The 25494-nt window shown below is 44.4% G+C and overlaps 1 protein-coding gene across 1 annotated transcript in view; it reads right to left on the reverse strand.

The window, feature by feature from the left end:
- Window positions 1-2934: 2934 nt before the first annotated feature.
- Window positions 2935-25494, reverse strand: part of Septin2 (septin 2) — a 35851-nt gene continuing 13291 nt past the window's right edge. The window contains exons 7-12 of the mRNA XM_075689214.1: window positions 24013-24102; window positions 23782-23878; window positions 19418-19629; window positions 15434-15523; window positions 7616-10149; window positions 2935-6817 (exon numbers count right to left, since the gene is read on the reverse strand). Of these exons, the coding sequence (XP_075545329.1) occupies window positions 9970-10149; window positions 15434-15523; window positions 19418-19629; window positions 23782-23878; window positions 24013-24102 (669 nt within the window). The 3' untranslated portion in view covers window positions 2935-6817; window positions 7616-9969. The remainder of the gene's footprint in view (window positions 6818-7615; window positions 10150-15433; window positions 15524-19417; window positions 19630-23781; window positions 23879-24012; window positions 24103-25494) is intronic.

Here is a 25494-nt window from a genome sequence, read left to right on the forward strand (position 1 = left end):
CTCTGACCAACGATGCAATCGGCTATCTAACTTATAAAAATGCGCAGTCATCGGCGCTACTGTTCGCACAATCGCTATATGACTCGTTTCTGGAGCACGTTGTGACGCTGGTTGTCGTTGGGCGCCGCAGGCCTGCGTGGAGGGCAAACGCTAATTTCTCAACAGTGACCGCCTGTATATTGCGCGATTGAGTCCTCTTCCGCTGCTTTGCCCTCACTAGCGGGTACAGAGATGGTACAGAGATGAACGGTTCGCCGAAGAAACGTGACATGGTGAGCAACGTTGGTAGGACTGCGATTTACGTCACGGAATTTGTGCATGTTATCTCTACTCTCTGGCTGGGAGTGGCGCTTCCTTGATAGGGTGGGACCATGGCATTTCATTTTAAATTTCGGCCATTTTCGTAGGCGCACAGTGCTGTAATATTTTGCAGATGCTATCATCAGTACATGAAGTATGACCAAACCTGGTGAGGGGCCCTTTAAAAGTACCCTCAGCAAGTGATTAATAAATAATTTACACTTAATTAGTAGCAGTGGATGGAGTTCCTGCACATGTAGTTTTGTTTGGTCATGTACAAAATGATTTGTTGGCACAGTACTGTGTCCTTGTGCAGTGCATATGGACACAATAGACTGATTTCATCATGTTCAGATTGCATGCGCAAGTGGCCCTGTCGATGCCATGACAAAATTAGTCCTCAGTGCTTTCTTGTTGTACTTTGGTAGAAGGGAACATTGAGCATTGAGGGGAATGCTGAGGACGGTGCTATTGTGGATTTTTTCATGCATTTTAGGGGGAATGGAAGGTGCCTGCTCAACCCAATTCCTATTGCAAAATACTTTTGTTATCACTTCCCTCTGTTTGATCTTCAAGGAACACTTGATAAAATACTTTCTGAAAGCCCTGTTGTCATTAATTTCACAATTTGTCGATTATTACATGAGAAAATGAATCTCAAGGTATCATTTTTGGAATCTCACACCAAAACCCCCACACCGGTACATTAGGGCAACGTTGCGGATGTCAAAGTATTTTCAAGTATTTGTGCCGTGCCAGCTCAGCAAATGTTCACAAAACTTGCCATATTCAGTTTTCGGCTGCTTTAGAGCACAATGTAGTCTTTACGGCTAAAGGATTAAATGGGCCTTAGTAGATGTTGCCAAAATCTGATGTCGTGGTGAGCTGGTATGGGAACTTCAAGGCAACGTCGCCACCTGTCTTTTGTGCTTTTAGATTTTTTCTGGCTTACCAAGCATCTTCTCACAGTAAGAGTGGTGCTTTTGGTAATGTGGAAGGGCGATTTACTGATACAGAAAAAATTTCTTTATTGACCCTTTAAAGGGAAAGCAGGTCTTTCATATTAAACACACAATGCACTTCTTAGTTTTTCAGCCAGCTAAGGACAACTATACTAATGGTTTGCGGCAGCATAGTGAAACTCTGCGTAGAATTCATCTACTATTGGCCTCGAGCTCCACCACTGGAAAAGCTGGCGCCACCATCGGCGTGACGTGCTAGGAGGGATCACGTGGACATAGTGGCCGCGTTGGCTGCTTCGGGAGCACCGAAGCGAGCTGAAAACGAGATTTTAAATTTCCTCATACACTGGGGCCCTCATTTAGTGGCGAGATTTTCCCGCTTCGAGTGTCTCCTTTACAATGCTTGAAAGCACTACAACATACAGTGGCTGCCTTTGAAGGCGCGCAACATGGTCGGCTACTGCTCGGTGCCGCAGTGCCGGACGTACGCAATGGAGCCCGGTGTCAGCCTTATTCACACGTAGCCGCACGAAAAGAAGCTGCGTGAAGCTTGGCTCGCGAAACATAAAACCGGCAAACAGTCATCAGCTACAACTCGGGTATGCAGCAAGCACAGACACTAGAAAGATTTCTGCTACGGCACCATGTCTGCGATGTTCGCAAAACGCGCACTGAGACGCTCGCCCAAGTCCGCTGCCCGACTAATGTCATGACGGTTTGGTCTATGAACTTGTCGATGCTATAGATACTGGCAAGTTCATGGGAGTGGAAAGGGAGTGGTAAGAAGCACATTTAAAAAAAAAGCATGGCATATGGTCATGTTTGATTTATGAATTAATGCACTTACAGATTACAAAAAAAAAGAAACAGTGGGAAATCGCATGCTGAGAACACCGATAAACATACAGTGCAACGCAACTCGAGAAATATATTGAAACGTCCATAAAATTAGAAAAAAAAAAAAAAGATTGAATTGTCGCGACGGCACATCACAGTCTCCGTAGGCGTCGAAATCTCTACAATGAAATTATTTTTGAACAACTCTGATAGCGCCCACGCAACAATGGTTGCTTGTATACTGTCAAATGCTCATATTCTGCGGCCTAAAGCTCATGGCACGGTGCGAAAACGCGCACGCGGTGAAAGCGAAACAGCGCATGGACAAGCATGCAGACGCGCAGTCGGTCGCTGCGAATCTTGCAATCGCTGCATTGAGGCTTCATTCCATTGCGCTCCATTTAGTTATACAAACACTAAGAACATATTTCACATAGTTTGCTCTCAGTGTTTACCTACCTTTCACGCAAGAAGCCAGTTCGGGAGACTCCATCGTGGCGACCACGCACAGTGGCATTCACTGTACGTATTCGGCAAAGAGATAGCGTCTAAACGATTCTGTGCTTTCAGTTTGCCCAAGATTATTATTTAGGCAGTAAAAAACTTCTCTCATTTCGAAAGTACTTACAGAAATGTCCGGGGGAGCTTGCGCGTGGTGTTTTCAGTGAGCGCTGACAGCAAAACCTATGAGGAGTGCGCCGCGTGATCCCTCATACTACGCCAGCGAGGCGCTTCCGATAGATGGCGACTCCGTAACTCCTCGCCGCCAATAGCCCCCAAGTTGACATGCACTAATATTTAGCACAGTAGTCCCTTGAACAGATAGAAAGCCATGTTCTGAGAGTTCCTTTAATAGCACAGTTTATACAGTGACTAGGTATGAAGCACACAGGATGACACAGAGCACAAGGACCAAGGACACTTAAGATCTGCAAGATAAATGCAAGCAGAATTTTAGGCTTTTAAATCTCAAGTTATATAGCTGGAGGTTTTCCTTTTGTTTTGTACAAAAGTGTACGTATCAGTACCACTCACACTCATGGTAGCAACACACCACCGTAAGGGAATGTCAAGGGAGATGAAAACAGTTTGTGAGCAATCTCCAGATAAAGTTTATACAAGCATGCAGTTCAGTGTATTATAAAGGAGACATGAAAAAAATTCTACCTCTGTTACATCACATTTCTGGAATACCTATGTTAAACAGTACATCGTCCTTGTCCCAAGTTTGGCAAAACACTGAAAAACTATCAGGTCACTGTAAACTGTGAACCAATGACATTTTCAGCAACTACCATATGTTAGAACCACCTGTTAATGTTACAAAGGGCGAACTTCGATCACTTGCAATACAATACAAAACAAATTAGACAATATCCAGGAGTGATATAGGCATTGATTAAGCCACCACAGAAAGAAAATGTCAGAAACCGCAGAAAGGACTTCTGAATCATGATTCCTTTAAAGCATATATCATTTCTCGCATGCAATGCTGAAAACACAGGTGTGCTTCAATTGAAGCTGTAAACTTGTCTGCCTTCATGCTGCTTCACACAAACAAAGCAGCTGTGAAAACCACCAACAATGTAAGCAAGGTCAACAGTCACTAAACATACACATTTCATGTGCAATCAGCTAATTGTCTACCCGAGGCTTATAAGTGCAATCTGCACTAAGTGGACTACCTAGATTAACTGGTATGGCCACACGCGAAATACAAGACAACGCAAGTGCATGTCCCATCTTCTCCACTGCAATTCAAGGTACCTTAATTCACTCAGCACAGATCACAACGAAAAGCGGGTGGTCAATCAATAATTTTCTGGGATATTTTCACCCTTGTGTGGCATAATATCCTGCATGATACCCAAGTGATAGTATGTACTATTCTGTCAATGCACTCAACTACACAATGTAAAAATGATGCTGAGCAGAGGTGCACGATTCCTTTTAGGCGATCCTGTTTGGCAAGACTAGCCAATTAACGAACACCGAAATAAAAAATCTGAGGACGCCTAAGCACTTCTTATGAGCTGTGAATGCAAAAGCATTAATGTCCTATTGAACGCCACTGAGTGGTCCTTCTAGTTTTGCGCTGCGAATAAAGTTTTTGAGTTTAGCTGCAAGGTATGTTATAGAGTTTTGCGATTAAATGGTGTGGGTTACTTTTTTTTTTGTACAGTTTCTACATTAGCATGTTGGCTGTAGGCCCCAGTCACTTGGACAATATTGCTGAGAAATCAAGGACGCTGCATTCCACTGAAGTCCTGCGTGACGAAACCGAGGAAGCAGCAACTGCCACCAAGGCCGGCAGGCCCACACGGCTGCTAAGCCCAGTATGGGCGAGAAAGATAGAAACCAGGCGCCAGCTTCCGAGACCGAGACGGCGGCACTCTCATGCGCATGTCACTTGAGAAGCCTCACCGACGACAGGTCGTCTTGCCCCGCGGTGCCGCGTCGCTGTATCTGCTCCGTCGAAGTGCAATGGTGACATGGTGTCACGGCAACGTCCTCTACCCTCATGCAACACCTTGTGCGATATCGCAGCAGGTGTTCCGATTCACCCGCTCTGCTCCATCAAGATGGCACTGTGACGTGGCATCTCAGCCAATGACAATGATAGCCAGAATTGATTAAAAGTATTCACCAATGAGCATATAGCTGTTTGTTACGGCAGTTTCCCACTGCAAGTGCATTTTTACAGCACACTGCTGCTGCAAGCAGCAGACATACTTTGTCCCTTGTGCTTACATGTTTCCCACAGTAAGCTTGTGGAGCTCTCGGATTGCCACACATGATTGGTAGCAAACATACCATTCTAAATGCCCTGAACTAAGTTAAATGTAGCAAGAAGCACATGCAACAATAGAAGTGCATAGCGAAAGAAGGATGCTGCTTGCTTTGAACTGTGCAACATGAAAAATTTTGTAATTGCCAGTTGTATAACAGTTAAGTAGAAAATAATTGATAATTGGCCTTTCAGATAATTGGCCTTGCAGGAAAGTCTATAGAACAATGCTCTTTCTTCCTCTATGCCAACCTTAAGCATACACAATACAGGCAAGGTTTGTCATTCATTTTCAGCTCGCATGAATACCAATGCTTCACACAATACAAATCATACCTGTCAAAGTGAAGGGGTACAGCTGAGAACTTCAATGTATGAACACCAAACCAACACTGTTTTGGTTGTAGTCATGCTGAGCTCACTGTCGTAACCATGCAGTTGAATTTTCACAACTGACCTCGCACCACATGCCCCGCACCACAAGGGTGAAGCAAACTATGCCTATGTCTCACATCACAATCGGCCCGGTAATTTTGCCGCCAGCACTTTTCCCACATGTGAACCCCTGCTGTTGCGTCAAGACAAAGAGGCAACCAACATTATGTAACAACAACCACGCTGATACTTAGAGAGTAAGCGTAACACCTTGACTTTCTCTTTCTGAACTGTGGTATAGGGAGTTGATCAATTTCACTGTGGGTTTTCAACATGCTTCCAACCATTTATTCAGATAAAAATGTATCTACAAGGCACACTATTCCCTGTATAGCTTTAAGACTACACTTTGTGTTCGCCAAGCTTATGAGTAAAAATCAAAAGTCAGTGGTTTTGTAAGTGCTCTTCTGAAGCTTTACGAAACATGTTTCGAAACACTGACTGATTACTTCTGCTTTGTCTTAATTCAGCGTGACAACTAAGCTATGACTCGATATATGACAGTATATGTTGCAACAACTACTAGTTCACATAAAAATAATACACAAAACCAGTGAAAATCTGAATTTTTTTTAAGTAAGGAGAGAGTTAAGGTGGGCATGATCTAGTAATTCCTTTTGCTTGATTCTATTCCTTTCTTATCATTCACTGCTCATGATTGGCCAATCCTGATAACATAGGTTTGTTCATAACATCGTTCGGATAACATCGTTCGGACCATTGACAAAGCGCAAGATGGATTGAGAGCAATCATTACGTTATCCAGAGCCAAGAATCAGTTCTATAGCAGAACACTGATTCCATAGACAGACCTAATATGTCAGACTAAAATCATATGCCAAAATGGCCAAAGTCAAACTCACACGGTGAAATACAATGTTTCCATAATGAACATAAATGATCCTAGTGCTTTTAAAAATTAGCTTTCAAGCCTGCTGCAAAACTACTGTATGAGTGGTTATTTTTTCCTGCTTTCTTTTAACTTTAAATGTGTAACCTGCTCTCTATGGCTGTTTCTTTTTTTTCTGTTATTTCTTCTATGTATGCCCCCTCCCTCATGTAATGTATTTATACCCTGAGGGTACTGCAAAATAAAATAAATCAATCCTCACAAAGGAACACTTACTACATCTTCACATAAAGGGGGCAGCAGATTCCTTTCAAGATATCTTAGTTCTAATGACTGAGGGAATGGCTGAAGTGAAGGTCACTAAGCACACAATTCTTTTAATTCCTCCCGTCTGCACTTTTCCCCTCCCTAGCAAAGTAGCATGTAGGTGAGTACTCCTTTGCCAGCAAACCTTTCCGTTTTCAAGTCAAGAGCACTCACTCTCTTATTTCAACCACCTGGCTCTTTAATGTGTGCCGATATCTCTGTATTCTGTCTCGCTGAAGTGTGGCTGCTTCAGCCACCGTGCGAACCCGCGACCTCCAGTTTGGCAGCAAATGCCACTGTCCCTGGCCAAGTGCACGAAGGACACGATTGATTAGTCCCCTGGTGTCAGGAGTGACAATCATAAAGAAAGAAAGAAGACGAGGAAGAAGGAGTGGAGCGCGAGCGCGTGGAGCCGCGATCTTGGAGAAGGGGCGCGCGCAGGAAAGGACGTGGTGGCCGGGCGCAGCGTTCCAGGAGAAGACGGCCGGAGATCGCCTCTCTGGGTCCTGCCCCAAGTCCTAGGCGACACATCGACGCCCCGCCCGAGTACCAGGCTCGGCGAGCAGATGTCCGATGTCGGAACTACCGCTGGCCCGGACCTACCCGCCAGGACACGTCAGCGTTTGTGCCGCTGACCGTGGACGCGCGGAGGCTGGCTACAGCCAGTCACTGTCCCGTCCGGAGAACTACGCTGGGCCGGCAAGCACCGGGAGCGCCAGCCGGCACGAGCCGCGCTCTGCCGGAGCGCGACAGACCCGCAGCGACCGTGCCTTCGTCAAGTCGGCCGGGGCATCGGGGACGCCGGACACTAACAACGACTGACGACGACCAGATCGCATCGACGGACCACAGACCGGGGGGACGCCGATACTCGCGTCGAACCAAACCGGTACTGTAAGCGCCACTACTACAGCGAATAGACGATCGCCGCACAGACGTTTGTAAACGCGGTAGAGTGAGCGGAAAGCTGAGCAAGGGTGGACGCATTCCGTGTGTGATAAGTGTTGAATCTGACCGTCTGTTCCTGTTACTAAAATAGCCGATTGAATGAATGTTACGTGTGTATTGCATCTTGCGTTCGTGTGTTCCTTCCGCCCGCTGAAGCAAGCGTACCAGGCGTTAACGTACGCGTGACACCTGGATATACTCCTTGTGAAGGACCCACATAAATAGTATAAACATAAGTAAGTCACTGTGCATCTCTTGTCCGCATAAAAGAAAACTGTTACTGGAAACTATCCTAACGTGAAATCTACAAGAAAAACTCCTGTGGCAGAACGATACAACAAATGAAGCAACAAGTCTTTGGACCTAAAATGGCAAATTTCTGCTACATTAAATTCCCGCAGCAGTTGCCACCCCGCCAACTCATAAGTAGGCAGTCTACACAGCCATAATAATTTACTAGAACATAGAGACCTCCCCACCTGATGAGGAACTTAAGCAGCTAAAAAGTAGAGTGTCACCTACTACAGCAGCATGTACAAGGCAGCCAGTATAATGCACATCTAGCACTGGCATTGCAAAGTGGAACAGTGTGCTGTAAAAGATTCGATACCTGACTTCACGACTACTAAACTCATTTCAATGTTAGGGATCAACACAGTAGAACATGAAACAATACAAGTTAACAAAAAAAAATGGCAGTTGTAAATAAAATTCAATTTGATCTGAAAACACTCCACGTTTGCATCGGTTTTTCTGCAAGCTACAGCGTATGTTAGCGTTTGGATGCACGCAGCATTTGCCTAGAGCACGGTACACTCATACCTGAGGGCTTATCAGCACAAGTAAACAGCTTTGAGAACATGGAATAAAGAACTCAATGCTAAAACAAGAGAATGGGTTAAGCTCTTGTCAAACCACATGAGTTCAGATATTCCGAGAAGAACAACTAGCAGGTTCAACCTCCAGAGGTGCAAGATATGCCATTTAGGCAACACCTCGCTACATCTGCTAGTGCTGAAGAAGTTCTCGCCTTCTGAGACAACCTCACGATTGACAAGGTGCAAGCAACAAAAGCCATTTAAAAAAAAAAAAAGCAATGAAAGGTATGTAGGAAGCATACGGTAGCTTCTGTTGATGTGGCACTGGTTATTTTCACCATCATTTCAGATTTTACCATGCTTTTTGAAGTTCCTACAATTTTGTTCGTCCCGCCAAGCTTAAGCTGACACATTCCAACTGGACTAAAAAGAAAGGAAAATTTGAAACAAAGTACATCCAGCCTGTCACATAACCTGCATTGTCTTAGAACAGCTGAAAAGCAGCACTAGTGCCAATCTGGTTCAGCTGCTATAAGGTGCTGGTGTTTCACAGAAAGGATCATACTCTCATTTGGTCACTTCCGGGGATAATTTCACTTTTGTGCGACGCAATGTCAAGTGCAATGCTTTGCTGGCAAGATGGGCACCCTGTCAAAGCAGCCAGGAACTACGCCGCATGAAAATAACTGTGATGGAGAAACATGCCATTCTTTTCTAAAGGTCCACTTCTGCTAGCATAGCCAACCAAACCATACTGAAAGTTGTAGTTCCCAGAAGCTACAAATCAAGAATATGGCCACAAGTTCACATGCCGTAGTTAAAACTTTGGCCGACAATGGATACCACAGCATTCACATTTCATATTTGATACATTATAAGATGACAAAGGAAAGAGCACATATGTACATTCTGCAAAAGGAAAAAAATTCGAAACAGTTCTCTCTCTCATGGATCTGTGTGATGATGTGTAGAAAAACATGAATTTACTCAGTTGTGCACTTGTGACAAAGTCACAAGCTCCAGTTAAATAAAACTAGCAGTTTACGCATTTACAAAAAAGGTGCTCACAAGTATGGTCTTACCCTCATTTCAAGAAAGAAAAGAACCCAAATTATTTGGGTTCGTTCAGCCTTCACTATAAGCTGCTTGTTTCCAATGCGAACCACTTACACTGCACCAGTAAGCTAATATCACTATCAATGTGAACCTTTCCAAACCATTCACTCTCCACCATTGTAAGTTAGAAAAAACTGCATCGTCACTGACCTTTTAACCTGTTAATGTTGTCTAAGAACAGACATGCCATTTCATCAAAGAAGTTGCTTTCACAAGACAGGGCACTGACAACATTGCACCAGAGATAGGACGGCACGCGAGGACGCTTTGACAAGACTATTAGAGTCTGCCATGAGCCATAGCTATGCCTCCTCCTCTCTTTGATGTGACATGCGGGATAAGACGGACGTGCCGAGGTTCACTTCAAAGAAGCAGCACTTACAAAAGAGCCACACCAACCGTGTTGTTACTTCGCACTCTAGAAAGACAGCACGCGAGGACATTTGGCAACATTACCAGGACCTGCCAACAGCCGCAGCCATAACTTACCCTCTGCTTGACACGATGGTGAGCAGAACAAAGAGCACACCCCAGAGTTTCGTCAAGCACCCTTGGTTCCCTTTGTGACAAGCAGAGTGGTGTGATGTGCCAGCCTGGTGTGAGCAGACATCACTTCTTCTTGCTTTTGCCCAGGGTGAGCGTGTGAGAGGAGTGGCTCTGCACCTGCTGCACCAGGGCTTTCTTGTCATTGAGCTGACGAATTTCGTCCTCGAGCCGTTTGCGCTCTTCTTCTAGCTTCCGTTTCTCCTCGGCGTGCTGTTTCTTCAATGCGTCAAACTTGGCGTGCAGCTTGGGAACAAAAAATGAAAGTGGTCGTTGAAAACTTTTGCGGATGCGAAATATCTGAAATCTAATTTTGTCCGTTGCAGAGTGTGACAAGTCTAAGAAAAATATTTTTTAGCTGCACATCAGTCCCACGTGAAGACCACTTATTGTAGTAAAGACTACTTACAATGAATTCTGATACATCGAATTGTGGCCTATATTAGACTATGTTAACACACATTAAACAATGTCATCAAAGTATTACAGCAAAGCTAGAACATAATGGAAGGCTACAGTGTGAGAACCGACGGAGACAAAGGATGCGCACAAAGTACACAGACACAGCGCTGACTTTCAACAAAAATGTTTATCTTACCGGTACGCAGCTAGTATCAAAGCAAACACTTGGCAAAAAAAAAAAATACAAGAAGATCACAAATGTGCACAGAACCTGCTTGTACCGCTATTGCACCCTGGCATTTGAATCAAGGTAGGTCAGCTCTTTTTCACACAAAGCTATCAAGGGACAACTGACACAGTTACTTCCAGCATGTGAAATTACGACAGCCTCAATAATTTCTCTAGTAAGGCTCGATTTTCTCCTAGATATGGCAATCTTGCATTTGTCGAAGACAGGTTTGCACCCACATTCGCGACAGTGCACGCCTGGATGACCTTGAATAGTGTTAACGCTGTTGTGGTGTTCCTTAAGTCGATTGTTAATGCATTGGCCGATTTGCCTGATGTAGACTTTACCACATGAGATATGTATCTCATATACGACACACTGGGCACACTGCGTCTGTGTACTTTGTGTGCCTCCTTAGTCTCCGTCGGTTCTCGCACTGTAGCCTTCCACTATGTTCAACCAACAAGCCCAACTAGTCATTCTGCTGAACTAGAACATAACTGCCTGCAGTAGAACCTCATTCATATGTTCTGTAGAAAATGTGAGAAAAAACATACTGAGAAAACGTAACTGGGAACCCGAAGTCACTAAAAATTTTGGCAGATTCAGCTGTAGTTGACATTTATGTAAGGGAAGAGTTGTGTGAATCGTGGCACAAGATGCTGACCCCCATCGAGCTGGTATGGCCTGAGCGGCCAGAGACGTGCATTTTCAGATGGCGATGGGGAAACCGAAATGAAATTGAGCTGGCAGGTGACACCAGAGTATGACGCAGAGCGAAACATGACGCTCTTGCCTTACCTGCAGCAGGGTATATGCGTGTTTAGGTTAGCCGACTAAAAGCCTGCAGTACACTTCCAATTGTACTACGCCATGTACACTGTAGCAGATAGGTTGTGAAGATGCTTATCGCAATAGGGTTGCCGGAAATACAGTCGAACCCGACAATGTCGAACCCATTTACATCAAACAATTTCTGAACACGGTATAGTCACAATGAGTATATGTAGCAAAAATTACGTTTACACAGAACAAAAATAGCAGAGACTCCCAATATATAGAACGTCAAGTGGTGCAAAAGTGCCCCTAGAAGTTGGCTTCCTCTTGCAGCAGTGGGGAAACCCGCCGACATATCTTAAAGGTGGTTTAGCCCGGTGATGCGGCTCCATCCACCCTCTCTCCCTACCGTGACCGCGCCGCATAGAACAAGTCAGCGACACCCCCTGCAAAAAATTATCCTGGCCGACTCGCAGCGCTTGCTCAGACAGGCAATCAGAGGCTCTTGTGTACTCGTCGTGCAAGATCCTGCAAGTCCGAGTTGCCTCGCTGTTTTTCTCGTTCATTGTGTTTGTGCCTTGTGGGCCTTCTCCCACAGTGTTGCCATAATGGCTAGTGGGAAGCGGCAGAATTTGCCTTTTGCCGTGAAGCTCGAAATCACAAACTAAGTCGAACGCGGTAAAAAGTCGTACTGTATTTACACGATTGTAAGTCGACCACTTTTTTAAAATTTGAAAGTCTGAAGTTGGGGGGTCGACCTACAGTCGAAACCAAAACATGGCACCACCAAAAAAGCGAGACCAACAGGAGTTACAACGTAGTTACAGTTTTATGTTTGCTCTATGGCCCTACCCGTATCTTTCCACTATCCCGCGTGTTTGTTCGCTTTTCGGAAGGGTTTTTCGACATTTTTTAGAGTTTTACAGTGCACGCAACACTCATGGGGAGGGTGTCGAAAGTTGATGGAAGCGCCGCTGTTCCCATTTGCGGCGGCACCCTCAGAACGGCGGCACTTGCGGGAAGCAGTGAGAAACTATGGCGGGGAGTATCGGTCGCGGGCTTCTCGTTCTCTGTTGAAAGGCATTGGCATTGGTTTGACGCGTTCCACTTGACTGCCGGCTACATGCTACTTCTATGCTTCCCCAGTCGTCATGAGTGCTCCAGGCCCACTAATCGTTCGGCACTCGTTCACAGCAGCATTCAAGAGGGCTGCCATCCTTTACGCCGAAGAAACAAATCACCAGTGGGCCGCAATTTCGATGTTTCTGAACGGGTGGTGCGAGAGTGGCGACTGCAGCGGAGCGAAATTTTCACCTGCGACGGCAAGTGAGAAAATTCCCGCGTGCCGAAGTTTGGACGCTTTCTGGAGCTGTAGGCTAAGCTTGCGGCGTACGTCGCTGAAATGCGTGATTGGTCCCTGCCAGTGAAGTGCGACATGGTCATTAAACAAACCCGAACCTTCACCTTTTAAGGCCCTGCTCCACTGCGACTACAACGAGGGGCTGGCGGCAGAAGACCGCGAAATTACACCAACCGGACCTGTCAAAAGAGCCTCCATGACGGCTGCGTATGGTCGGGTGCATTCGGCATGGGCTACTGTTCCACAAGATGTCATGGTGCGGTCGTTTGCCAAATGTGAAATTTCGCTGGACGACGACGCGTTGTGGGACTGCAGCAACGATGACGATGGCAGCACTAGTGAAGACGAGTAGTCCAGTGACCAATGTCAGCTACTAATAAATTTTCATTATCGAATGCGCCCTTGGGTATGCTCCTGCTTTTTTTTTCTTTTACCTGTCACGCGATATGGGAGGTCAACTTACATTCGAGTCGACTTACAATCGTGTAAATACGGTATGTTAGGGCTAAAGTAGACAAACGCCCAGTGCCCGTGGTGGCCGACGTGTATGCATGGTCGTGTACAAAATGTCAAGGTGGCCGTGTGCAAGTGGTTCATCCAAAACTGCTTCAGACGTGCCGGCTTCCGCATGCCTGGTGACGACTCTGAAAATGCTTGTGAGTGCGACGATGCCATTGCCAGTGTTGCCGAAGTTTGGAGCGAGCTGTCAAAATTTCCGGAAGCCGTTGACTTTATCGAACCCGTTTACATCGAATTATTCTTTATATCGAACAATTTCTGAAAACGGTATAGTCACAATGAGTATATATAGGAAAAATTACGCTTACATCGAACAAAAATAAGGGTGGCTCCCAATATATCGAACAAGTGGCGCAAAAGTGCCTCCAGAAGTTGGCTCCATCCAACCACTCTCCCTACTGTGACCCCGCTGCATCAAGCGAGCCGTCGACACCCTCCTGCAAAAAATGATCTTGGCCCGTTCACAGCGCTTGCTCGGACAGGCAATCAGAAGCTCTTGTGCATTCGTGGTGCAAGATGGCACAAGTGCGAGTTATCTTGCTGCTTTTCTGGTTCATTGTGTTTGTGCCTTGTGGGCCTTCTCCCGCAGTGTTGCCATGATGAAGTGGCAGAATTTGCCTTTCGCCGTGAAGCTTGACATCATAAATCGGCCGAACGTGGTGAGAGGACAGATGTCCCCGCAGTGTGCAAGATTCCGAGGAGCACTGTCAGCACAATCTTGAAATGTAAGGGGGATATTAGGGCTAAAGCGGACAAACTCGTGACCTGGTGCCCGTGGCACCCGACACGTACGCACGGCCCTGTCAAGTGGTTCATTCGAAATTGCTTCAGACGTGCCGGCTTCCGCGTGCCCATTGATGACTCTGAAATTCTGGTGAGCGCGATGAAGCCGTTGTCCGTGTTGTCGAAGTATGGAGCGAGCTGTCAGTTTTCCGAAAGGCGTTGACGAATCAACAGTCGACGAGCTTGTGAGTGCAGATGAAGGTGTTGTGACCACGGGAGAGCCCAAAGACGAGGACTACCTTGCAGACATCGTACCGAGCACAAGTGAAAGTGGGCACAATGAGGAAAGCAACGATGGTCCTTTGCTCACATCCTCCGAGGTGATTGATGCATGCGCACTAGTCTGGTGCTTCTGCGTGAATGTGGAAGGTTGCGACCTCGGCTGCTCAGACTCTTTTGACAATGTAGCGAAGTGCGTGCATCACAGGCAGCGAGATTGCCCATGCAGAAGAAAATACAGGGCCATCTTATGCAAAGCTAAGCTAGTTTTATCAATAAAACAATTTTATAAATTTCATATGATTTTATCCACTTCTTTAGCAGGCTTATATCGAATTATGCCCTATAGCGAACTGATAGGCATCTTTTTGAAAGTTCGATATAGCCGGGTTCGACTGTGCTGCAAGGATGCTGCTGCAGCAGGTGGCTACTGCTCTAGACCGCGCGCCCCTCACACATTTTCTAGTTTACATTGGATCTAGTGGCAGGAAAACATATCACACGATCACAGTGTGACAATGCGGTTAGATTGTTTTCTGGGACTGTATCAACCGGTAAAAAAGAAGCATAATGTTATAAGTCATTCTTTCTGTTCTCGATCATGAACGTTGACGCTGGGAAATCGTACGAAACAGGACCTATCAATGAGGTTCTACTGTATGTAGTGAAGCTCCACGTACAGTAGAATGACGCACAGCAGTGGCATTGAGTTCTAACGAATTAATGAATTCCTGATTGAATTCCAACACTTTGTACGGCAAAATAAATATTCATGCAAAAAAAAAAAAAAACTTCGCTCAACAAACGCCCAAGGCCTCGGATGCACTATTTCTACACAAAGTCAACTTCAGAGTATCTGCTAGCCAGAAAGCCAATCATTGAGCTTATGCCCCACATTCAACAAACTCGCTCTTAGCTGCCATCGCCGACAAATATTAAGAAACTCCAAGTGAATGCAACATGCAGTACCTTTCAGTCAGCAAAAATTGTTTGCAAGCGATTTGCTGGAGAAACCGAACATACTTTATAGACGCTTTCGCAGCTTGTGTGTGTTAAATAGCAGTGGGAAGAGGGGGGATGGGGGTGGAAGTAGTTTGGAACCTTTAGGATTGAATTTTCAAACCTGGAATCCTCATCTATGAGTTTAAAAGAAATTGGGAGATAGTTGAGCACACAGTCTGCTATGTTTGGGTGGAACAAACCAAAGTGCAAATTTTAAGGTGCGGGCATGGAAGACATACCTCCTTTTCAGCTTCCTTGAGCTCGGCTTCCTTGTCCTTGACCCGAACCACGAACATCTGGCGCATTTCATCCTCTTTTCGCTGCAGTTCCTGCACAGATGACAACAATGTTTGAAATGCTGCTGCAAGTTCCGAGGAAACTGGGGGATGATACAGAGATGAGTACCGAAGTCATTCATAAGCCCTTCAACATATTGAAATAGCTCCATGCATTGCTCTGCAATCTGTGAGCCTCCTAGTTAGCTCAGATGGTTCCTACTGCACCAGAAAGGAGTTGGTTACAGTCTGAATTCCTGGACCAGACAAAATTTGCTTCAACTGTGAAGCCTTTCTGAGAAACTCATGTGGTTTTTCTTTCTATTGTTATGCTACTGTCGTTTGGATGACAACTTTGCCTTAAAGGCGCACTGAGCAATATGAAAGTAAACTAGCTGGTTTACGTCCTTTTCTGTGCTGTTGCTCATCTCTTTCGTTAGCCTGCGAAATTCGGCCGAACTTCTGATGCAGTGCTACATACCCTAGACTTCTGTTTATTCAACCCCAGTTACCATATTTGCCTCATTCTAATGTGCACCCAATTTTTGCAGGCTTAAAGAAAGAAAAGTGCACTCAAACACAAGATTCGCCTGAGTGTAACAAGCTCCCAATTTATAAAATAAAATATAGCGTGTCCCCATGTTCGCAACCAGAAAAAAACAAGACGTGCAGAATTTACTTTCATAGAAAGGAGGAACATATTTTTTTAATGAGCTTGCAGACATGATGCATCGTCTCTTACACTTCATTGGCCACAGATACCAAGCATGCAGGTGTGGTATTCTCGAGTGATCACATTTAGAAATACTATTGTCACTTTGCGAGCCTCTACATCGGACTTGCCAAAGTGTGTGACAGCACTCCTGACACTGTGCGCAGATAGTAAGCTTGGCACAGCGCCCGAAACGCTGACAGCCAATTGCACCCGGTGAATCTGCTGTCGAGTTTTGCGACATCTCACAAAAGTAGTATCTGCAAAAGTTATTGGCCAAAAATACTGCTCAAGATAGTAGTTGAACATAAGATGAACTGACATCAACCTTTACAGCATCATACTCTGTCACCATTTTGTGATGACAAGGATGCTTCATCCGACAGCATGTTGTTGACAATGTCGCGAAAGTGGTTTTGGTTTTGAATCCAATTGTAAGGCGCATGCAATTTTCAGACACATTTTCTTTGAAAAAAAGGTGTGCGCTAGATTTGGCTAAATACAGCAATTCATTTTTTCGATTAATTCAATCCCGACAGAAGGTCCCAGCCGGCACCAACACATTTCTATGGGCCCAAAAGTCCGTTATTTCGATCCTAACATTGGCTTTAGCTGGATAATTCGAACTTGACCAGACGGCAATAGCGGCACGTAACCCTTACGGTGACCCCAACAAAGACACCTATAGTGACCCCTTTAGTGGCAACATTCCTTGGCAGAGTTTAGGGAACTGTGAATGCGTAGAACACAAGTCGGTTTCTCGCCAAAAATGTCTATTTTCAGACTGCCCTAGGAAGGTTTTCAAGCAATAATGATAGCGTACAATGTTTGATTAAGATACTTGCTTCTAATGTGCACATTCTTCTTTTTAAAGAAAAATGGTCTGAAAATTGCCTGCGCGGTAAACAAAACTGCATTAGCAGCAATCATATATATTACCGCACAACACAACTGCATCATGGCAAGGCTGACTTTAGGAAAGCGGGCGCCATTGTGCGACACATATTAGACCCCTGCCATTCTTTCTTGCTAAAAAAATCACATACACATTAGATTTTTTATTTTTTCAAGAGCTTTAATGTCAGTTCTAGGTTAGTTTTTTTTTTTTACTTTGTACGCGTAGAAAAAGGCCACATGCTTGATTCATGGTGTGCTAGAATTGGGCAAATACCATATTTACTTGCATAATGAACGCACTTTTCCAAAAAAAATATGCGCAATGTTGGAGGGTGTGTTCATTATGCAGGGTAAAATTTTGAGAGGTTTTTCTTTTTTCCACGGCCACCTCTAAAGAGAAATCTGTTTTGCCCGAAACGCGAACCATCGTTTGCAATAACAAATGTGTAGACAGCTACACGAAGTAAGGATGTGTAGTTTTATCGGCCGTATAAACTTGCAAACATTCGCTTCAATGCAAACTGAGCAGCAAGAATGCAGCCCGCACAGAGGTATGAGTCGCTATCAACTCGGCCACTGATGCAGATCGCTTTGAAGATAACGAGTGCCGCGGCCGTGCAGTGCGCAGTTGCATACGCAGTCGCTGCGAAAGTACAACATCGCTGCCGCCCCCCTTCCTCCCCTCTGGGGCTTTGTGTGCAACGAAAGATTGCGTGGAAGATTGAGCCACGATCGCTGGCTTCTCTCGCGCACTTTCACTCACACCTACACCATGCGGCGCTTGCCGCTGCCACCAAAAATGTGCCTGGAGCGTCCCTATAATTGCCATCACAATAAAAGTAGGAGACACAGTACGATTCGGTGTCCGACATGGTGTCGGACACAATCGTGCCCGCCGAACACCATATTGGACACCGAATCGTACCGTGTGTCTCCTACTTTACGGCAACTAGTTTAGGGTGTGATCATTATGCAAGAAAAAGAAAAGAAAGCACACTTCTTGATTGGAAAAGTGGGGGCTGCGTTCATTACGCAAGGATAATTAGATCAATTTCGTCAGTACCGTCAGGTTCGAATTGCCAGAAGTCTACTGTGCAGGTGTGGCCACAGCTAACGGGAACATGAGAGCCCGTGGCATCACTCTGCACAGCCCCACCACAGGTTCCTCATGAAGTCTTGTGGCGCAAGCGCAAAATCAAAGAGATTGGCGAAACCCGCACGGCTTGTCTGCAATAGTTCCTCCCCTTCGCTGCACATGCTGGTATGCCGATTGCACACAATTGTAGCCCTGAGTTAACAGTGCATGCAGGCACACAACATGTGTGAGGAACTATAGCAGACAACGCGCATGTGCTGCAACACTTCACGAGGCACTGGTGGTGGCATTGCGTGAAGTGATGCCATGGGCTCCCGCGTTCACGCTAGCAGTGGCCACGCCACACCTCTGCTTGTTTCAGTGCTCTGTCAGATTAAATGTCAGATAATGAATGACTTACGTAATATAAATTCCAGGGTTGTATGTGCCAGAATCACGATCTGGTTAAGAGTCATATCATAAGAAGCCAACAAACACTGACACCAAGGACAACAAAGGGGAAATTACTTGTGCTTAATAAATGTGAAGGTTGTGGATACGGTTCCCACCTGCGGCAAGTTGTTTTTTCATCCACTTTAATTTCCAATAATTTATCGTTTCTTTATTTCATTTATTAAGCACAAGTAATTTTCCCTATGTTGTCCTTGGTGTCAGTGTTTGTTGGCTTCTTATGATATGACTAATAAAAATTGGGCCCCTCGGTTAACCCTTTTTCTTCTCGTTTATCTGGTTATGAGGCATTCTGTAGTAGGAGACTCTGGATTAATTTTGACCACCTGGAGTTCTTTAGTGTGCACCTAAGTTTAAGTACATAAGTATTTTTGCATTTTGCCCCCATTGAAATGCAGCCCCAAAGGCTGAGATCAAACCTGATACCTCGAGTTCATGTTCCATATATTGAAAGGCTTGAAGAATACTCAGTGGTTGCATCATGCTCAGTTGCGAATTTTGTTTTAGTTTCATGTACTCGTATTACATGCACACTTTTATTTTGAAGTGCTGATAAGCTTTAGATCTCCAGGTTCTACATGTCATAAGCAAGCTTTTTATTAGTTTCACATTGCACTTGCATTAAAAGCGTACTTTTCTTCTGAGCGCTCAGTTATAAGCCGTAAATCTTTAGGCTCTTAATCTCAAACAACTCAACCTGGTGCCATTTACAGGCTTCAACATTCATTTAACATACTGCAAAAATCCTTCCTATGCAATCTAGTAGCAAGAGATGCAGTGCTGCAGCACTCACAGTGAGGTGCTCCTGCCGTTTCTGTTCGTAGGTTTCTTGAAAGCTGATCGGCTTGTTGTCAGTGCCGATGTCTGTGAAGCCCATCTGCTCCAATCGCATGCGCCGATACAGTTCATAGTGGCGTGTGTGCGTCTGCTCCCTCAGGTCTTCCATGTTTGTCCGCAGAAGCATCTCGCGAAGCTTCACAAAGTCGCAGTGGTTCTCATTCTCCACTGCAACGAGAAGTCCCAGTTCACATCTAGTTCAGAACACAAAAGCTGCACATTCCCACAGGAGTCTTAAAAGTGCACTAAAGCCATTGTCAATACTGGCTAGAACATTAAATAAACATGTCCTCAAGATTTGTCAGCATTTGTTCAGTGCAAAGGTATGGCATACACCCCTGCCACACTGGACAGTTTAATGTCTTTACATTCGAATGACATTCGGTGCAATGAATGCCACGTGGCAGAGCTACACATGCAAAATTAATGCTTTTCCGGTCCGATACCAATGGCGATCATTTAAGAGTAATTGGCGACTGAAGTGGAACAAGGTAGGTATGAAATGTTTGTTAAAGCAATCCATTTTCAAACAATTCTGAGGTGTCACTTGACTAAAATAATGCACTTTAATAATGCATATAAACATTCTATTTCAGAATGTCTGGTCACCATAAGCCAAGACAAGGCTTTGCCAACATGGTAGCCGATAAACTGCAAACCAACAATATGGCTGACACGGCGGCACTGGAAGAGGATGCTTTAAGCTTCACCTGCTACAACTGACTGCTGCAGCAGGTGAGGTGATTATAGTTACTGCATACTTTACATTACGAGCAAAGCACATTAATCCGAGGAAGTGGTTAGACCTTCAAATAGACCCACAAGCAAGTACTGCAAAGAAATTGAGCAGTGCATTCAAGCAAACTCATTCACTGTTGCAGCTACTATGGCTACTGCTTTCACTGCTCACCGAGAATGTTGGACATTTTCAAAGAGTCAGCATTGGTTTCAAGATCCTCTGCGAAACCTTGGAGCAAGTCACTTCAAGCAAGCCTTCAATGTGTCACCGAGTGTTCATAATGCGGCCAACTAGCGGAGCGATGACACCCAGATGCCACTGAGGTGGAGAGCAACAACATTTTGTGACAGCCTGCAATATAGCTTTTTTTTCGTGAGTTAATAAACACCTTAAAAATGCAAATGATATAAATGCAAAAAATTGCTTTTTCCGTGCACAGTTATCAAGTGACAAATGCATTATGTCTCATTTTACTGTCTCTGGAGTAGAGAGTAAACATTCGCTTTAAGTGCAAAGCCAAACGAGTTCTTCAAATTTATTCGACAGCGAAAGTCATCAGATTCGAATGGCGCTAGTAAATATTCCTGTGCAGCAGTCGAATAATACAATTAGATGCTAATGTCACTAAATTTTGATGGCATTAAACTGTCCTGTGTGACAGGGATATTAGTCACCGCAATAGTCACAACAGAATAATGGTGGATTGTCTGAAAGAATCAGCTGCACATCGTCACGTCAGCAGCACAGGAATCCTGTGCTGTGCCAGCAAGCTCGAAGGTCATGCTCTGCCAAGGGCTATAATGGCCTAAGAGAGTGAGGGCTACATAAAGAAAGCAACAAGTTTAAAAAATAGTCCTATCAGAGCAGTGTCAATAAGTTGTTCTGTAGGACCATCCAATGAAATTGGCTGAACTACACATTTATGTTCAAATGCAATCCAACTGCCTTAACATCAATGGTTTGCTTGCTATTTGCCCATTTTACAAAAAGACTTAGGAAGCCATTAGGAGTTGGTTCTGTATTTCCAGTGGTGATGCCAATCTTAAATGGATTTGTGTTGTTTCCTTTTATGAAGGCTTCGTTTGTTGTAAAAGTGCAACACTTTTGCATGTTTCTCAGGCTTTCTTTCAGGCTTGGAAAAAACACATGTAGCGCGTATTGAGCAACTGAAAGCTGAATCGGGAATTTTTTGGAATTGCCTACAACATTCTCATTGACATTTTTGCTCTGAATTATCGTATTTCAGAAGTTTAATTAATGACTAATTATGTAATTAGACAAAATACAAAGAATAGTCCAACTTGCTCCAAGCAATGGCAAAAAAACTTACCTTGGTTCTGTCCCCCCCCCCCCCCCCCAGCTATGTGATACCTCATATTTTAAAGCTTTGGCACAAGTTACATGGGACATATAGCATACTATACAACAACAAAGGAAGCGAACATAGAAGTATGGAATAAAGGTGAGAATAAAGCCGTGGACTGAACAGCAGGGGCCATTACAAGAGCCAAAAATGTAAGCATCAGATCACCTAGTCCTGCAGATATGCCTCAATATCCATGAACAAGACTAATCATGTCTATAATTACACATGCTTTATGCAATTTTGTTACAGCTAGCATTGTCACTATCTATACTTGGAACTGCTCTATTATGTATAGTATATCAACAAACTCGGACATGTTTCTTTTCCAGAGCTTTGGTATAACTTGAACTTTCAATCTGACACAAAGCCAATGCTCCTACTTTATTACAAAAAAGTGGCTCACATGATGTTCAGTATAGGTATCGCTTAAAGGGTCCCTCACCAGGTCTGGCCATTCTGAGCTGACAAGCACAGAGCATACAATGAGCGATAATGATCGTGCCTACAAAGTATTACATCGCTATGCGCCAAAGAAAGATCTGAAATTTCAAACCGAACGCTGTTTTCCCTTCTCCTGGTGGCCGCCGCACTTTAAGCTGGAGGATGACGTACTTGTGCTGGTGTGCCTACGCACACGTGTTCGTGTTGTGGAGTCTCTTGTGCTGACATGTGACTGAGAATTATTCAAGCCAACATCTGTTATTTGTGTAGTATGTTGCTAGAATAGACGAATTAACGCTTAGAGAAATAAAACACACAAACCGTTTTTTGTTTTTGTTTTACTTCGCATCGCAGTACTTCAGTTTCGTCTGTTTGTTCCCACATCGTGCTGTCGCGTGTGCAGGCACTGAAACTATAATTTTCTACAGTGTTCCTGCACGAGATCATGCTCTGTGATCCGCTTGTGTCTACCTCGGCATTCATGTATCACAGACTTATACCGCTAGTCAGGTGTCCTCGTGCACAGCGCGCAAAATTGTATGCTATGTGAAACACAACAATCGCAACAGCTCGCACATGACACCATCATCGGAAGGACACCGCACCGCAAGAAAGCGAGAAGAAAAAAAAAAAGAAAAAAATGAAGGCAGGGCCTGCGACATATGCGTTATGCAATCCTCGAGGTCCGGTATGGGAGAACACAGGGAAGGAATTTTGCTTGCGGAGGCTAGCGGGGCAAGTGGAGAAAGTATGTTAGCGGTGAAGCTCGCCTCCTGAAATCATGGGTCCGTGACACTGAAATATTTCTATCTCGACTATTAATGAGCCAATGTGAAAAATTTTTACGGCAGAACACTCCCTAGAGGACACGTAACTTCCAGTGTATAAGCAAAATTTATTATGGGGCCTGGTGAGGGGCCTTTTAATGAACGATCAACCTGCAGGCTTTGATTTCTACATAATAAAGAGACCCTAAACAGAAATATTAGTAGAGCTGTGTTTAATGAATTGCCTTTCTACAACAGCAACGAGCCACTCCTACTAAGCCAGAAAAAATGCAAACATGAAAGACGGGTAGTGGCAATGCCTCGAAGTTCCTGAACCAACTAGCCATGACTTCATGGTTTGATGACATCTCCACGGGCCCAGCTCAGCTATGCATCTATCTGTAAAGGGGACTAAACCTAGTGTTGCCATTTTAGCAATTTTGTGTTGCCATTTCAGCAATTTTGTGTTGCCATTTCAGCAATTTTGTGTTGCCATTTTAGCAACAAACTGGCTACTTTTCTGGCTACCTTGCACTTTTTGGACCTGGCAACCCTGGCTGCTATGTGCATCTGTATAATAATAGTGTTTCCGCTTGAATGGATGACTTTTTGCATGAAAACTATCTCTGGTAATGCCACACTGTAGTGTTGCTACCCTCTGCGTGAGCAAGGAAGAGTAGACAACTACAAAAATCAAATTCTGGGATTTGACGTGCCAGAACCATCATCTGATTATAAGGACGACTCTGGATTAGAGTAGACTGGATTAGAGGGAGAGACTGGATTAATTTTGACCCCCTGGGGTTCTTTAACGTGCTTCTAAATCTAAGTAAACGAGCGTTCTTGAATTTCATTTCCATCAAAATGCAGCAGCCACAGAAGGCATCAAAACTGCAACCTCGAGCTCACCGGCACAACGTCATAGACACTAAGCTATCCGGCATGTAGACTAGGCAAATACATCAGCCTCTCCACCCAAGTTGAGAAGACTAGCGACTTTGGTTTACCTTGAACAGTTCCCCAAGGATACTGGCGTGCTCGGACCATCTTGTTTCCAACTCTGACAAAATCTGTGCTCCCTACGACAGCCAGTGGAACATGGGCCTGCAATTTCAATACGACACAGACTACATGAGATGCTTGCACAAGTACGGAAGTGGGCAAGAGGCTCATAATCAAATAGCACACCGAGGATGAAATGGCAATGCACAAGATGCAAGGCAAGGAAGCACACTTACATTCATGCTTTGATTTAGTTCAGCCGATGATTCATCGTCTGTTGGGAACTGGTAAATCTGAACTCCATTGCTGACGAGCTCACTCATTATCTGCAAGTCAAGACGAAAGATTAAAGTCACTAAAGATAGCTACTAATGCCATGTAAACCTTAGCAGAACTCGTTATGCAGAAGCATTTCTGTCACAGTGTTCCTCCAGCATATGGCAGAAATGAAAGGTTCATGCCGGCTAACATATCTGATGTGGATGTGCTTTAGAAGCCTCAAGGGTTCTTTATTTGCAGAGTTCATGCAAAGTTCAAAAGTATGCGTGAATCAGGCACATTTACCTTTTGTTAATAAAAGCAGTATTTTTTGACAGCATTGTGAATAGTTTATAAATTGCATGTTCCGAAAGAATTGCAGCACAAAAGCTGCTTATAACGCCGGTACAGGAACGCATTGGGAATGACATGATGAGAAGTTTTTATGGATTCTCACTCGTTAGGCTGTAACAAGTGTGACACATTTTATCAGCATGTTATACTTAATAGTGAATAAATTATCCTCTAAAAATGTTTTCACACGAAAGTGTTTTGTGCCAAGGTCCATAAAAAGCCAGTGCGCAGTACATACATCTCGCAAATTTCTTGGCTTCCCTAATAGATGGTGCCTCTTTGCCGTTTTATAAGGTAGAGGCAGCTGGGACGGGGAAACTTAGAGAATGGTAGGACAGGGAGGCAAAAGGGTGGGGTCGCCCATGGCAGAGGGGAGGGGGGATTGCTAAGAGCAGATGGAAAGGGTAGGCGAAGGAAAATGGTGCGCTCGCCTGCCCCTCGTTTTTCATTGCACACTCATTTTCAACCCAGAGATGCTGCTTGCCTATTTCCAAATACACATTTGCTCACCTTTGAACAAATATGAGCCTGCACACACAATGCCTTTGAAGCTCTAGTTTCAGTGACTACCGACGTAGGTAGTACAGTTAAACCTGAATTAACGAAGTAGGCAAAATCGGCAAATTGATCTGTTACATTGAAATTTTGTTGTATTGAAATTCAACCTTTTATGCAAATAATAGGGTGTCTACCAAGTTGACATTTCCAAGTTTCTCGAGTTTTCCAGGTTTTCTCTGAGTGCCTTTACAAAATTCCCCGAGTGACCCAGAACTTTGTTTTATGTCAAGATGGCCTGACATCATGTAGCCCAATGCTGTCGCTCTTTAGAAATAATGTTAAAAAATTTTAAAAGATGGCTTAATCCAGTTTGAATAGTAAGTAGTAGCACTTATTTTACTTCAAGAGAAAACAGAAGGGAGGGATTAGTAAAATGCACAGTGAATAAAATATCTTCGAAAAAAAAAAAGGTAAATCCCATTGCAAATTGAGTCTAACATTCTCAAATACAAATAAAAAGGAGATGCATATAGAAGCAAATATTTTCAAATATGAGCTATTTCTATCAACTGATAGCAAGCTCATTGTTATGAGGCCCAAATTTTGTG

This window comes from Dermacentor variabilis, chromosome 4, assembly GCF_050947875.1.
Source record: "Dermacentor variabilis isolate Ectoservices chromosome 4, ASM5094787v1, whole genome shotgun sequence".
Classification (NCBI taxonomy): domain Eukaryota; kingdom Metazoa; phylum Arthropoda; class Arachnida; order Ixodida; family Ixodidae; genus Dermacentor; species Dermacentor variabilis.